At 45.0% G+C, this 15,851-nt stretch overlaps 1 protein-coding gene across 1 annotated transcript in view; it reads left to right on the forward strand.

Annotated features, from left to right (window-relative positions):
- Positions 1–62: 62 nt before the first annotated feature.
- Dhx33 (DEAH-box helicase 33) overlaps positions 63–15,851 on the forward strand; it is a 19,488-nt gene continuing 3,699 nt past the window's right edge. Inside the window, exons 1-11 of the mRNA XM_005349643.3 lie at positions 63–408; positions 4,605–4,765; positions 5,887–6,114; positions 6,270–6,440; positions 8,307–8,492; positions 9,151–9,262; positions 10,336–10,495; positions 10,650–10,738; positions 11,629–11,756; positions 12,116–12,319; positions 15,264–15,350. Of these exons, the coding sequence (XP_005349700.1) occupies positions 150–408; positions 4,605–4,765; positions 5,887–6,114; positions 6,270–6,440; positions 8,307–8,492; positions 9,151–9,262; positions 10,336–10,495; positions 10,650–10,738; positions 11,629–11,756; positions 12,116–12,319; positions 15,264–15,350 (1,785 nt within the window). The 5' untranslated portion in view covers positions 63–149. The remainder of the gene's footprint in view (positions 409–4,604; positions 4,766–5,886; positions 6,115–6,269; positions 6,441–8,306; positions 8,493–9,150; positions 9,263–10,335; positions 10,496–10,649; positions 10,739–11,628; positions 11,757–12,115; positions 12,320–15,263; positions 15,351–15,851) is intronic.

The raw sequence follows: 15,851 nt of genomic DNA on the forward strand, positions 1-15,851 counted from the left end.
TTCCTTTCCTAAAGTCTGGCAGCGGCAGTGAGATCATCGGTGGTCGCCCCGACACGCCTGCACGTGGAGAGAAAGGGGCGGTGCGCGTTTGCGGTCCACGGCGTAGCCAAGCCGACGGTGCCGGGGCCTCCTGCCGCGGTCCTCCCGACATGCCGGAGGAGGCGGCCCTCCCGCCGGCCAAGAGATTCCGGCCGGGCTCCTGCCCTCCCGGGAAGCGAGTGGTGATGCTGTTGGCGCCTGGCGGCGGCGGAGCAGGAGGAAACCGGAGGCAGACACCGCCGCTGGCCCAGCCCTCGGCCAGTCCCTACCGCGAGGCCCTGGAGCTGCAGCGCCGGAGCCTGCCCATCTTCCGGGCGCGGGGGCAGCTGTTGGCTCAGCTCCGAAACCTGGACAGTGCGGTCCTCATCGGTGAGTGGCCGCTTTGGCGGGAGCGTCCTGGCTTTGCGAGGGCAATTTGGCGTTGGGTTCTTCAACAAACTTGAAAGGTTTTCTGTGCCGGCATGGACGAGAAACTCGGGAAAGAGGCGGACGAGTTAGTCTGCTGGCGCTGACTGCCCGGTGCGAGTGACAGGCGTGTGTGGCGGTAAAGACACACTTCTATCACAGGCTGTGGGTGCATCTCGGAGGCTCTAGAGCTGTGAAGGGAGGGCCTCCCCCAGGCTTTGTGGAGGCAGCACCTGCGGAGCGGATCCCTGGAGACGCTGGAGAGACTGGCGGTCAGAAACAGTTCAGTTCACGGACACCAGTTTCTTGTGTACGAGAAGAGCTTGGGAGAGTTGGAGGGCAGGGCATGATTTCAAGGGGCTTTGATACACAATGGTTAATAAAGAGGAGCTCCTGAAGGAGCGAGGAAAAGATCGGAGAGTGGCGGCTGGCACTGACCTGGAGTTCTGAGGATGGAGTGGAGAGCTCTAAATCCCGGCTTTTAAAAGCTCGGGCCCCGAGGGGAGGCGTGGAGCTGGCTTTTTTTTTTTTTTTTTAACAATTTTTTTTAAACTGTTTTGTGTTTTATTTTTTCCGAGACAGGGTTTCTCTGTAACTTTTTTTTTCTTTCTTTTTTTTTTTTTTTTTTTTTTGGTTTTTCGAGACAGGGTTTCTCTGTGGCTTTGGAGCCTGTCCTGGAACTAGCTCTGTAGACCAGGCTGGTCTCGAACTCACAGAGATCCACCTGCGTCTGCTTCCCCAGTGCTTTTTATCCCCCTAATCAGGGGGAGTAAAATTTAATTCCCTGGGGCCAGCGAGCAACGCAAAACTCTCTGTGGGGCTGCTGAAAAGGGGAAACACACACACGAAGACACTCTTTCAGGATCTATCTTCATTATTTTCCCTTTACAGTTTATATATCCCTACCGAATATTTCAAACAGTATAAAAAGTACAGTGTAGTTGCATTCTATTTTTCAAATGAGTGATTATAATGAATACAAGTAAAAAAAATGATTCTCATTTTCCTACATGATTAAACAATTTACGTAATTGTAATCATTCCCAAAGACCCACATATATTCATGTCTAAGCACCTTGTTATAGATTAATAAAGTGTAAGCAAGCAAGATACTTTCTTAGCCAGTTCTTTCACTTTTGGCTTCATTTTGTGGTTACAAAGAAAGGATCGATCATTTTATTGTTTATCTCAAAAGCTAAAATCTTAAGAATCACAAATCTAAACTTTTATATATGAAAAACAATCAGTCAGCTCCACTTTAACCTTCAGGGTGCAGACCCATTCATCACAGGTTTTTTTTTTTATTATTATTATTGAATCTTATTAGGAAACTGAAGGCAGAAATGGGTACCAGGAAATAATCATCACCCTTGATCACCAACCCCTTGTAGCGAGAAAGGCGCAGCAGGCAGCAGGAGCCAGGCTGCCATTGTTCTTGTTCCCCGACCTCCTGACCTCAGCGAGTCCTTTACTCAACCATTAAAAGTGTACTTTTCTAAACTTGACATTGTTCCCAAGATTTTCTACATCGGAGTCATAACAGAGACATCTTAACCTTTTAACAATTGTACATGCCTAAATTCTTTCTGAGAGTGGTGGTTGACTTGTTAATCTGCTCCAGCAGCAATGCCTGGAAAAAGTCAGTTACTATTATTGTAAATACCAGTAACATTGCCCAGTGAGGGGTTAGAAGCCTCCCGAGAGTTTTCATACAGCCAGTAGGTTATAAGGGACATGGTGACCACAAAGGCAATAAACAGTTATGCTCAACAACAGCACAAGGTCCTCAGGATGTTTAGTCCCTGGCGCTCTGGCTCACTTGATGACGTTTTGCTGACCGCCAAGCCACGTTCCATGATTTCCAGTGCTGCCTGTCAGTCTCCTTGCATGGCCTCGACAAAGTCCCGTAATAATGAGACAAAATGGGGGATGTGCACGTTGGATTTGGATGCATGGTATTGGTTATCCCTCCTACTGAGGACTTTCTCAAGAGAACTTTACGAACAGACCTGACACTGGACCGAGAAGTGATGAGGAGGTAAAAGAGTGAAGGCAGTGAAAACTGGTTCCTGCTTTGGCCAAACGAGGGACACAAGGAACTTATAAATATTTATAGATCTCAGTGAACAGAGCAGAGAGACACTGAAGAGAGAATAGAGCTGAGGGAACAAAGGTCAGGAAGTATAAGGGAAGGGGGGCCCTGGCGACAAGGGTTATGAGGAGCCCACCTGGCACAGGAGAAAGGCCACCTCAGAGGAGGCAGAGTGCTGCAGAAGCCCTTGTAGCAGGGAGAGAAATCACATTTGAGAGCTTTCTATTGACTCAGATGCAGGAGTCCCTGTGAGAATAAAAGTCCTAGAGCTTCAAGTAGGCCCTCGGGGAGATGGAGACAGAAGACAGGCTGCAAAACCAGAAACACGATGCACAGTAGAGCTGGTGCCCAGGTGCATTTTGGTCCTACATCTGCATGGTTGGCATATTTTGTTTTCACAATCTTCAGTTACCTTAGACTAGGAGTTGGAAAGATGCACAAGAGACATTGATCCAAGTCTGAGGTCGTGTGGAGGATTCACTGGGAAACTGCAGGATAATCAAATTCTTAGTCCGAGATTCTTGGCTAAGTCAAGAAAGGTGAACAGTCAGAAGCAGCTGGGAACTGGGAGAATATGCAAGACATGGGACTGGAGGACTTCAGTAAAGGGGATAAGCCGTAGCAAAGAAGGGCGTGCAGGTGCTGTTGGAGGTACCAACAGAGGGTAGGAAACGACCCTCATTGGGGGCTTGCACTCCGCAGGGTACTCAAGCCTATGAAGAGACCTCTGCCCTCAGGTATTAGAAGAGGGCAGAAACATTCAGGTGCCTCTGTACTGTTTGGAATGATCTGTGCTAGAAGAGAGATTCACGGGTGCTAAGGATTCCAGAGATGAGGGCCACTGGTACAGCCTTGAGGGTAAGAATTTGCTGTCTGACTCATCCTGCAACTTGCCAATTAGTATGAACGCAGGTAGGTATCGTACCCATGATAGTGTAGGCAAAAGCAAAGATTTGAAGCAAGCAGCAGCCAGAGAAGGGTGAGCAATGTATGAATAGACATCTCTTCAATCAGTATTTATCAATCTACATGACTGTCATATTTCATTTTTTTTCTTTTTTTAAAGATTTATTTATTATGTGTTCAGTGTTCTGCCTGCATGTATCCCTGAAGGCCAGAAGAGGGCACTAAATCTCATTACAGATGGTTGTGAACACATGTGGTTGCTGGAAATTGAACTCAAGACCTTTGGAAGAGCAGGCAAAGCTCTTAACCACTGAGCCATTTCTCTAGCCCTGTCATATTTCATTTTATGTTGTAACTATACCAGTTACCTACTGTCTTAGGGTTCCTGTTGCTGTGAAGAGACACTGTGACCATGGCAACTCTTATTAAAGGAAAACATTTAATGGAAGCTGACTTAGAGTTCAGAGGTTTAGTCCATTATTGTCGTGGTGAGACATAGTGGCATGCAGGCAGACATGTGCTGGAGAAGAAGCTGAGAGTTCTACCTCTTGATCCATGGGCAGCAGGAGACTGTGTGCCACACTGGGTGTAGCTTGAACATATATGTGAGACCTCAAAGCCTGCCTTCACGTGGACACAGTTCCTCCAAAAAGCCACACCTCCTAATAGTGCCACTCCTATGGGCCAAGCATTCGAACTGATGAGTCTGTGGAGGCCGTACCTACTCAGACCAGCACACATACTATTATACACGCTTTCAGTACTGTTGCTATCATTGAATAAACATCTTTGTTTTCGTAGACAAATTTCTGCAAGTGGAATTGTAAACATTCTAAAAGTTTAGGATGTTTTTATTGTTTGTTTGACAATCTATTATATGGTACTGACTGTCCTGGAACTGACAAAGTTCCTGTGTAGACAAAGCTGGCTTAGAACTCAGGAAGATTTTCCTGCTGTGATTAAGGCATGTGTCACCATATCCAGCCCAGTGGGAAACAGTAGCTGTGGCTGTTCTCCAGCAGTATACCTGGGTGCCCGTTTGCCTAGAGCTTACCAACTCATTATTTTCTTGTGTGATTTTGTTTTGTTTTTCCTGACTTGAAGCTTTTTATTTGGTGGGTTTGCCTTAGTCTCATTTGAATAAGTTTCTTTTCTCTCCTAGGGGAAACTGGTTCTGGGAAGACAACTCAGATCCCACAGTATCTCTATGAAGGGGGAATTAGCCGCCAGGGCATCATTGCAGTGACCCAGCCCCGTCGAGTTGCTGCCATCTCTCTTGCTACTAGAGTCTCAGACGAGAAGAGGACTGAACTCGGGAAGCTGGTACCTCCTTGCTTTACAGTACTAACCAGCACCTGCTGTGCTTCTGCCCTATATTTTTCTGAACAAGCTCTCCAGCACCCTTCACCTCCCACTCCCATTGTTATGTTGATTGGGGTCTCCCACATGTAGCACAGGCTGGCCTGATACTCCAAATCCTCAGTCCTGCTGCCTTAGCCTCTTGTATTCTGCGATGACAAGGGTATGCCTCAAAACTCAGTTGAATAGCATGCTTCTTCCTTGCCACTGCTTTTGGGCTAAGCTCAGAGTTTTCCCAATTCTAGAGAGATCAGAGCTCTTAGTCTGGTTAGCTTTGGTTTCACAGCTATTGGCAAGTTGAGTAAATCAGATGTTTTCTTGTTTAGAGGTGCTGGAGATTGAACATACGAGGCAAATGCTCCGCCACTGAGCTGGACCCTTTACACCTAGTTTACGAGTTTAAGACTTTAAGACACATTGTTTATGTTTGTTGGTTTGAGTTTTTTGAGACAGGATCTCACTTGTAGCTAGCATGGAACTTAGAATATAGACGTATAGACCAGGGTGGCCTTGTACTTTCTGCAGTCCTCCTGCCTCTGCCTCCAAAGGGCTAGAATTACAAGCATGCAGTATCTTGTCTGTCCAGAAACCTCTTTTACATCTATTACATATATGTATGAAATATGTATTTTTATAAAAATATGAACACTGTACTTAATGTAGGTCTATAGAATGAGTCTTGGAACTATGTAGGAGACAGATTCATATTTGTATTGTATATGTGTGTTACAAGTAAAAATAGTTTGAACTTTTCATGTCTGTACGTAAGAAGCTTAAAGGTTAGGGTATGTGGTTTTTTTTTTTTTCCTTTTATTAGTGTGTGTCAGTATGGAGGTCAGAGGACAATTTGGGAGTCAGTTCTCTCATCTGTGGCTCTAGGGATTGGACTCAGATTGCCAGGCCTGCGGGGCAAGTGCTTTTGCTCATTCCTTTCTCTAGATTTTCATTCTTTGTGATGCTTCATTGCTAATGGTAATTGTCCAGTGTTCGTCTCTCCACATAGACTGCTGAGGACAGGGCTGGGTAGACAGTTGACCAGTGTTCAATAAATGTTTAATTAATAAAAGAGCCATGTTTTCTCTCAGGTTGGCTATACCGTGCGCTTTGAGGATGTCACTTCAGAAGACACCAGGATCAAGTTCCTGACAGATGGCATGCTTCTTCGAGAAGCAATTTCAGACTCCTTGCTTCGAAAGTACAGCTGTGTCATTTTGGACGAGGCCCATGAGCGGACTATCCACACAGATGTGCTCTTTGGAGTGGTGAAGGCAGCGCAGAAGAGGCGAAAGGAGCTAGGGAAACTGCCTCTCAAAGTATGTGGACCGTGCATAAGGCCAAGGCTGTCTTTCGGGGGTGCTTCAGGCACATGGGAGAAAGTCAACCATGGTGGGAGCGATACCGGCCTCAGCCATCTGCTTTGTAGAAATGCTGTCCAGTATTTATTTCCCATCCTCATTCTCTTCTGTAGGTGATTGTGATGTCAGCTACCATGGATGTTGACCTGTTTTCTCAGTATTTCAATGGCGCCCCTGTTCTGTACCTTGAAGGTCGGCAGCACCCAATCCAGATTTTCTATACCAAACAGCCTCAGCAGGATTACCTGCACGCAGCGCTTATCTCAGTCTTCCAGATCCACCAGGTATGGAAAGGGGTGAAAGTTCCTGGCAAGTTCTGTTTCACTTTACAGTTAATTGTGAGAACAGTTAGCCTCTGAAAGAAAAGCAACTGAATCTGAGAGCGTTGTGAGCAGTATCATCAGGAAAAGCTCATCTGTGAGCAGTGAGATGCCAAGCAGGTAAAGGCTGGGCTCTGAGCCTGTGGACCTGAGTTTAAGCCCTGGGCTCCACGTGGTCAAAAGAGAGAACCGGCTCTAAAGTTTTCCTGTGACCTTCACACGTGCCACTTACACAAATCAATAAATGTAATAAAGTGATCGTCTAAAAAAAGGTTAATTTGCTTTATCTGTTTTGCCTCTTTTTTGATATTTTGTATTTTCTTTCTTTTTCTTTTTTTTTTTTTTTTGGTTTTTCGAGACAGGGTTTCTCTGTGGTTTTGGAGCCTGTCCTGGAACTAGCTCTTATAGACCAGGCTGGTCTCGAACTCACAGAGATCCGCCTGCCTCTGCCTCCCGAGTGCTGGGATTAAAGGCGTGCGCCACCATCGCCCGGCGATATTTTGTATTTTCTCCAAAAAGAAAGATAAATCAATTATCAGTAGCTGTTGTCTGAGCTAGAAAGCTCTTACACGTTAGAAGAGTGGGCAACATACTTGTCTTTAAAGCATATATTATGTTGCAACCCAGAATGCTATTCAAGTATGTCTAGTCTTGCCCTGGCTTCCGGCTGGCTTCCAACCTGCCACCTTCCTGTCTAGGTTTCCTGCTGCAGTTGTAAGTATGCTCCACAAGTGTCCTGGGGTGTTTTCAAAAGTTTTTGAGAGAGTTGTTCAGTGATTAAAGTGCTTGCCAAATAAGTGTGGCCAAAATTCAGATGGGAATTTTTTAATGTAATTTTATTTTTAGAAGTTTATTGTGGGGGGAGGGGGTGCATGTTTCTACTTGATGTGTGTGGGCAGAGCCCACATCGGGGGGTCAGAAGATGACTTTGTGGAGTTGGGTCTCTTCGTACCTTTACGTGGGCAGGCTCAATGGGGGCACAGTTGCTGAAGTCAGTTTCCATGAGGGTGTCAGAGAAGAACCTAAGGAGTCTTACTTTCCTCCATCACATGGGTCCTGGGAATTGAACTCAGGCTGGGAGCCTTGGCAGCAGGTGCCTTGTAGCACAAATAATAGAAACCAGAGACAGCTACTGGGTTCAAGCTAAAGATCAGAAGAGCAAAACAGTCAAGACACTAGGGAAGTCTTACCTCTGCCAAGGCTGGGTGACTGCAGGCTGAGCCTGAGCCTCTGTCTCCTCCCGTCTTATACTCCCCTGTAGTGTTGGGATTAAAGGCATGTGACTCCATAGTATTGGGATTAAAGGTATGAGTCACCACCACCTGGATCTGTTTCTGCACGGATCTTGCACAGCCCAGGGTGTCCTTGAACTCACAGAGCTCCACCTGCCTCTGTCTCCCAAATTTGGGGATTAAAGGTGTGTGACACTTTTGTCTGACCTCTAGTGGCTTAGTTTTACCCTTCAGGCAAGCTTAATTATTAAAACATAAATAAAATACCACTATAGTGCCTTTTGCCACTGAGCCATCTAGCTTAAAGAAGTTTATACAGATTTTCCTAGGCTTTCATTGTATTGTCTTACAAATACAGTATGTTAATTTCCCTGCAAAACTTCATTACCTGGTTTCAGAACATAGTTGACTGACTCTCGTGGTAACAGCTCTGTTCATTGCTAAGCATCTTCTCCCAGGGAGGTGCCACTGCCAGACTTGTTTATCCTCATCATTAAAAAGTGAAACAGAAAATAAAAACCCTCTTGGAAACATCACAATCATCAGTGTTCTCTCTCTCTCTCTCTCTCTCTCTCTCTCTCTCTCTCTCTCTCTCTAGGAAGCCCCCTCTTCTCAAGACATCCTAGTGTTCCTTACTGGTCAGGAGGAAATCGAAGCAATGAGCAAGACCTGCCGAGACATTGCAAAGCACCTCCCTGACGGCTGCCCTGCCATGCTCGTCCTTCCTCTGTACGCCTCCCTGCCCTACTCACAGCAGCTTCGAGTCTTTCAAGGGGCCCCAAAGGTGAGTACGGTGCCACCTTTCTGCCAGCCATGTCACTGGGCATCAAGTCAGATCTAAAACAGGGCCTGTGTGCCTGTCACCATGATCCAGGAAAGCTTGAAGGAGGAACATTTAGGTACCAGGTCAGCTACTGGAGAGGAACAGGTGTAGAGTCCACAGCTGCAGGGAGAGATGAGGGAGGGCACAAAGGTGTAGAGACTAAAAGGTTTGGCTCTTCTAAGAGCTGGCATAAGCCACAGTACCATGTACCATTGTTTATGTGCCAGACAGTGCTGACACATAGATCATCTCTCATTGCCATGGAATCCCGTGAGGGATCCTAAGGCCCCCAAGAAGGGAGGTGGGAATTGCTTAAAGCACACATAGTAAGATCCCGGCAGGGCCAGGATTCCACCTCCTGTCTGTCTACCCACCTCGAATCTTGTTCCACTGCATCTCATTGCCTCAAACTAATCTTCAGGACCTCAGTGAAAGGACCAGTGTACTCCTTTCCCTTTGTTCTTCGTCAAGTGTAGTGACTGAAATTGCTATGACTACTACTAATAATGAAGTCACCTTTTCTTGATTTTAAGCAAATTGTGGAAATGCGTAGTTAGAGTTTTCACCTTCTGACTCATGTGTGTGTCATATGGCTTTTTGGTTTTCTTCCTCCTTTTAGGGCTATCGCAAAGTGATCATTTCAACCAACATCGCTGAAACCTCCATAACCATTACAGGAATAAAATATGTAGTTGACACGGGCATGGTTAAAGCAAAGAAGTATAACCCTGGTGAGAAACTGTAGCTCATGAATGTCTCCTGTGTATAGCAAGCACAGTTAAAATCGAAAACCCCACCATTTCCTCCTAAGTAAACATTTCATGTTTGTGAGGAGCTGGGATTTGAGTGACAGGGACAGCTTCAAGTCATGTCTGTAAAAGAGATCTGAGCAGGAAGTCTAGAGAGGGAAGAACCCAGGTGCAGAGAACCTGGACAGGACGATGGCGGCCTGGACTGAGGTCTGAAAGCCCACAGGAAGCTCGCTGAGAATGGGGGCAAGAAAGCCAGGGGCAGCCTGGTACCGGTGGTGGGCTTTCCAAATGGCTACCAGACTGTGACTGCATGGGTTTTCACGGTGCCCTGCCTGGACAGGGTTCCCAGTAAGCACAGAGGGAGCACTCGCTCTCTCTTCTTAAGAGTGTCAAGCAGCCTTGAAGTCAGTTCTTTGCATTTCTGATTCATACTCTGCTTTATTCTACAGAGGATTTGGTGCCACTACAATTAATATAATTGGCGTGTTCTCCTACGCACTGGAGGGGTCGACTCCTGGTGACAAAGTGTCGATCTCTAGTGTCTGACACAAAATATCCCTGTACTTAAGAGAATTGATGTCTTTTACTTATAGGGGGAAAAGAATATCACATGATTTGTTTTCTTATAGAACTGGGAGGGAAGACAAAGGACCTTGTCATCATTGGTTGATATATGACCAGCCTTCCGAGTTAGGTAGAAACTCAGCACCAAAATCCTCAGGAAACCTTCAGTGTCAGGCCACTGGAATAGTTGGCCCTCCCATGATGTAAGCCCAAACTTCTGAAACCATTCTCCTGCCACCTTGCTTGCAGAGGGTGTTGTGGTTTTTTGTAACATTTCACACATGACTCATTGCTCGACTTGCTTCACTGTGAGTTTTAAAGTGGCCAAGCAGCCTGGGTCTGTGCTTTCTTGTCAAGCCTTGAGTTTTTCCAGGCCCCTATATTGCAGAAACACTCAGTGGTACTCAGCATCTTTGGTTTTGCCAGCACTCTAGAAACAGTTTGCTTAGGTGATGAAGCAAAACACTCACGGCCCTCTCTCCCTACAGACAGTGGTCTTGAGGTACTAGCTGTACAACGAGTGTCAAAGACCCAGGCCTGGCAGCGCACAGGGAGGGCTGGCCGAGAGGACAGTGGCATCTGCTACCGGCTCTACACGGAGGATGAGTTTGAGAAGTTTGAGAAGATGACGGTACCAGAGATTCAGAGGTAGGTCCAGGTTGTGTCTGTACTGTGCCATACATCCCAGCCTCCTCCCTCTGTTCCTGTCCACAGACTGCAGCCTTTGCTAACGCTCTCTAGGGAGCAGTTTTGTCCCAGTGGGGTCAGGGACAGTTGACTAACCCTCACTTCTCCCTCACAGGTGTAACCTGGCAAGTGTGATACTGCAGCTGCTAGCCATGAGAGTCCCAAATGTCCTCACCTTTGACTTCATGTCCAAACCATCTCCAGGTAAGCTGGAAGGTAGACAGACAGACAGACAGACAGACAGACAGACAGACAGACAGACAGAAAATAGCACAGGAGCTCTTCCCCCCAGGAAAAGTATTTTGAGAAAGAAAAAAAGTATTTTGATCATGTTGTTTTGCTGATTTGATTTCATTTGTTATGAAATGGTAGGTTCTATGTTATGGGACGCCCATAAAGCCCAATGAAAGGATAAAGAGAGCATGTGCCTTTGTGTTAAACTAGGATTTGACTAGTCCCTCCCTTCATTAGTTATCTCTCCTGGAGGAAGAACCTTTAAGAACTAACAATAAATGGTGGCAGCTTTGGCATCTAGACTCTTATCACCATGCCATTTTTCTTTTGTTTAAGGAAATGCAGTTGTTGAGAGAGAGTAAACTATCAATAGGTGTCCCAGATCCCCCCGGTCCTCAGTTCAATTCTTCTCTCAAGAGACGTCTGGCTGTCTTCTGAACAAAAATCTGTCCCTGTGGGTGGGAATTTGTAAATCTTAAAAAGAAAAGAAAAGAAAAAACACATAGGGCACACTGATCTACTCGTAATATATTTTTTTTTTCATTTTGAAATTCCTAAAAAGGAGCAGTAAATATAAACTATAAAGTGTAATACAGCCAACATCAGTGTGATGCTACCCACACCATGGAAGCCTAGCCTCTGACATTTGTCTCTTTCCCTTTCCTCTGGGTATCTGCTCTCTCATGATTGCTTTATATGTCTCTTGCTTGTAGTACCATTAAGGCTTAGGAAAGTGTGAGCTCAGTGGCAGGTGGTCTTGGCAGTGTTTGTAGAATCATAAGCATCCAGAAGCACTCAACTAGCTGCATCTTCTTCCTGTTTTGGACTTCTGGCTCCTTTTTATGTCTCCATTTCTGTAGATCACATTCAGGCGGCCATTGCCCAACTGGACCTGTTAGGTGCTCTTGAACATAAGGATGACCAGCTTACCCTGACTCCAATTGGAAGAAAGATGGCAGCATTTCCTTTAGAGCCCAAATTTGCCAAAGTAAATGACCCCTCTTCCTCTTTTCCCTTCCTCTACATTGCAGTTTAGGAAATGCCTAAGCCCAGTGCTTCTGAACTAACTTCATTTGTTCTCTTAAATATGACATATCACCCCACTTGTGTACAGTGCTAATGTATGTTGTGTGTGGGATTCAGACAGCAGTCATAGCCCTACCCACAAAGGTGTGGGATCCTGTGGGAATGGCATTTTTCTGTTTTAAAAAGAAGTGAATGGCATTGCCCCTGTGTTACGGTCTTAAAGCCACCACACTCCTTGAAGGGAAACTGCACGAGAGTGTACAGAAACACTAATTGGAAGCCAGGCAACCTGACCCATGTGTTTTCAATTTGACTTTCCAGACTATCCTCCTGTCCTCCAAATTCCATTGTACGGAAGAAATTCTGACCATAGTCTCCCTGCTGTCTGTGGACAGTGTCCTTTATAACCCTCCTGCCCGGAGAGATGAAGTGCAGAGTGTCCGGAAGAAATTCATATCCAGTGAGGGGGATCACATCACCCTGCTCAACATCTACCGGACCTTCAAAAACATAGGTGGGAATAAGGTGAGCACATCCATTCTTTCAGGCCTGTTTTTAAGTATACTTTTTTTTTTTTTTTTTTTGACAAAATCATCAAAAAGAGTCACACACACAAACAAAGCCAGCTGTCATCTCAGAAATGTGTACGTGCTGGAAATCACTAGAGCGAAACATTGGTTTAGGTATTCATTCTGCTTGTGTTTAACACAAATTGTGGACAAGTTAATTAAGTAATAGACCCTATCTCAGCCACTCAGTTATCTTTTTCTTTTTTTGTTTTTTTGTTTGTTTTGTTTTTGTTTTTGTTTTGAGAGAAGGTCTCTCCATAGCCCTGGCTGTCCTGGAACTCGTATTTAGACCAGACTGGCCTTGAGCACACAGAGACCCACTTGCCTTTGCCTCCCGAGTGCTGGGACTAAAGGTGTGTGCCACTACGCCTAACTTTAGCCCTTTTGAGAGAGGCCATTTTATAAATAAAAGAGATGTATTTTGGCTCATTCTGGCCTTGTCTGATGCTTCAAGGTAAAACAGTGCCACTCAGGAAGAGGCCTTAAGTGTACGTGTGACTGGTCGCTTCCCCTCACCTAATTAGGGGCCAGTGGGGATTCAGTCATGGGGCTCTGCCTTCTGGCCTTATTTAACCCTAGTCATTCTCCAGGTGTCCTACTGCTGATATAAACACCATAGTTTTTAAGTTGGGTTATTTGTGTGATGTGTGTATGTTTGCCTTCTCATGTTTCTAAGCACTACCTACTTGGCTGTTCTTGTGGAGGCTAGCGGTATCATTCCCAGGGATGGTTGTAAGCCACCATGTGAGTGCTGGAAATTGGAGTTGGGTTTTCTGAAAGAACAGGTTATGTTAACCATTGACCTGTGTCACCAGCCCCTAAGTTTTTAAAATTTGTTTTGCTTTTTCAAAACAGATTCTCACTACATAACTCCAAAAGCTGGAATTTTCTATGTAGGCTAACCTCAAACTCATTGAGATCTGCCTCTTCCTGCCAAGTGCTAGGATTAAGAGCATGTGCTACTATGCCCAAATATTTATTTTAAGGGGGTTTGGTTTGGTTTGGTTTTGGTGTTTTCAAGACAGGGTTTCTCAGTGTAGCCCTGGCTGTCCTGGAACTAGCTCTTATAAGACCAGACTGGCCTCAAACTCACAGAGATCTGCCTGCCTTTGCCTCCTGAGTGCTGGGATTAAAGGTGTGTGCCGCCACCACCTAGCTTGTTTTTTTTTTTTTTTTTTTGAGACAAGATCTTACCACGTAGCTCTGGCTATCCTGAATTTACTGTGTAGATTAGGCTGGCCTAAACTCGGAGATCTGCCTGAAGTGCCACTACACCCAGCTTATTTTACATTAAAATTGCACTTTGTTTGTTTGTTTATATGGGGGCAAGGGAGCATATTGTGGAAGTCAGAAGACAACTTTTGGTTCTGTCCTTCTACCGTGTGCACCCAAGGGCTCGAACTTGGGTCATTAGGCTTCGTGGCCAATACTTTTCTACAGAACCATCTTACTGGTCCACAAATGCTATAACTGAATTAAGTTTTCACTTAATGTTTTACAATAGGGATTCAATGAAACTGAAGAATATTCAAACCATACAAGATGATGTTCTTGCCTACCTATTCAACTGTTATACTAGTTTTTTGATATCATACTTCAGTTCCTTTTACTAAGATGAAAAATGTCAGTATATTCTCTTGTGTGTTAATAAATTGTAATTGTGCTTTAGTGAATTCTTTTAAAAAATGCTGTTCTGCAATTTTAGCATTTGTTTACCTTGCTATATTTATTTTGTTTCTATTTACACTTTGTATATGTGTGTTCAAACATGCATGGGTGTGTGCACACACACATACACAGATGTGCCACGTGGCACCTGTAGAGGTCGGAGGACAACTTGGAGGAACTGATTCTGTCCTTCTATAGTATGGGTCCAAGGGGTTTAATTTAGGTATTCAGATTTGGCAGCGGGCATCTTTCCCAGCTGAGCTCTCTTGCTGGCCCTCAATTTATATTTAAACAAAGTGCTGAGTTCTTCCTTACTGAAGACTGACTGCCCTTGGCGTGTGTCCCACCAAGAAGCTGTCATCCCTTTGTCTTTAAAGCAGAGTCTTGCTTATAAGTGTAACCCAGGTTGACCTTGGACTTGTGATCAGCCTTCTGTCAGCCTTCCAAGTGTTGGACCGTAGGTATGTGCCACCACACCCAGCACTAAGGATAATGCTTTTTAACAGGGCCTGGTAGACTGTCCAGGCTGTATTTTAAGACTGTCTCTAAACAGAGAAAAGGGGCCACGTCCTTCACATCCACCCACATTCTGTCCTTTCCGCTACATCTCTCTCCATCACCGCAGTGCCTGCTCGGGGACCCCCTGTGCTCACGAGGGAGATTCTGTGGGGCCAACAAGTGAGCAAGTAGACTTACTGGGCTGGGCTCTACAGCTCAGTTTCTCTGGCAAGCAGGCACTTCCAGGCTGGCAGTCTTTCCTGGAGTGTGGGAGAATGCCTGTCTCCATTGTCCCTCTAGCTGTCAGTTGGAATCCCTTGTACCATCTGTTTTTTCATTGTTCTGAACCATATTGCCTCCATACCTCAGGAGACAAGCATCCTTACATATATTTATTAGGCATTTCTAGTCTTTTGTCTATTTTTCACCAATTTCTTGGTCTTTTCTCACTAGTTTTTAATATTCTTCCTTTCTGGGTATGGCGGTGCATTCATTATCAGCATTGCCAGTAGCTTTTTTCATGACGACTCTAGGAAGGAAATCTTAAAAGTTTTATTTCAGGTTCAACAATTCATATTTTTCATGGTTCATACTTTTCAGTATAAAGGTGTTTTCCTATATCCTTTTGACACCTGAACAACCCTCTGAATTCACCGGTGGGTCTGGATTTTGTTACATGTATGTTTCCTCTGCATGAAATAAGAGGATTGAGATCTCTTCTTTGTTCTCTTCAGGACTGGTGCAAAGAGAATTTTGTCAACAGCAAGAATATGCTACTAGTAGCTGAGGTCAGAGCACAGCTGAGGGAAATCTGCTTAAAGGTAGTACCTCCTTTTCAGTAAGAAGTTCTTGTTTTATTATGGGGGTCTTGGATTGCTTGCTGCTAGTGGTATGAGAGGAATTCTCATTGTGGAAAAATTTTAAATGTACAAGAAAGTAAAAGCTACCCATAGTTCCACTCTTTCTTTCTCTCACTATTGTGGTTTATTCTTAGAAATCCATAGTGATTTGGGTTTGCTTGTCGTCCCCCCCCCCCACCTCATTCTAGTGCGGGCTGGAACCCTGAATCTCATGCATAAATTTTTATAAACTTTTAGCTATTTTCTGGTTTTAAATAGTACTACTAAAAATTAAGAAGGAAAATTGGTTCCAGACTTCTGAAGCCTTGGAGTTGTTTGCTTAGTGAGCTTGCCTGCAGGATGTAGTGTTTTAGTGTTTTGCCTCCCTTTAGAACAGTCTCTCTCTCTGTCTCTCTGTCTCTCTGTCTCTCTGTCTCTCTGTCTCTCTCTCTCTCTCTCTCTCTCTCTCTCTCTCTCTCTCTC

This window comes from Microtus ochrogaster, chromosome 7, assembly GCF_000317375.1.
Source record: "Microtus ochrogaster isolate Prairie Vole_2 chromosome 7, MicOch1.0, whole genome shotgun sequence".
NCBI classification, from domain to species: domain Eukaryota; kingdom Metazoa; phylum Chordata; class Mammalia; order Rodentia; family Cricetidae; genus Microtus; species Microtus ochrogaster.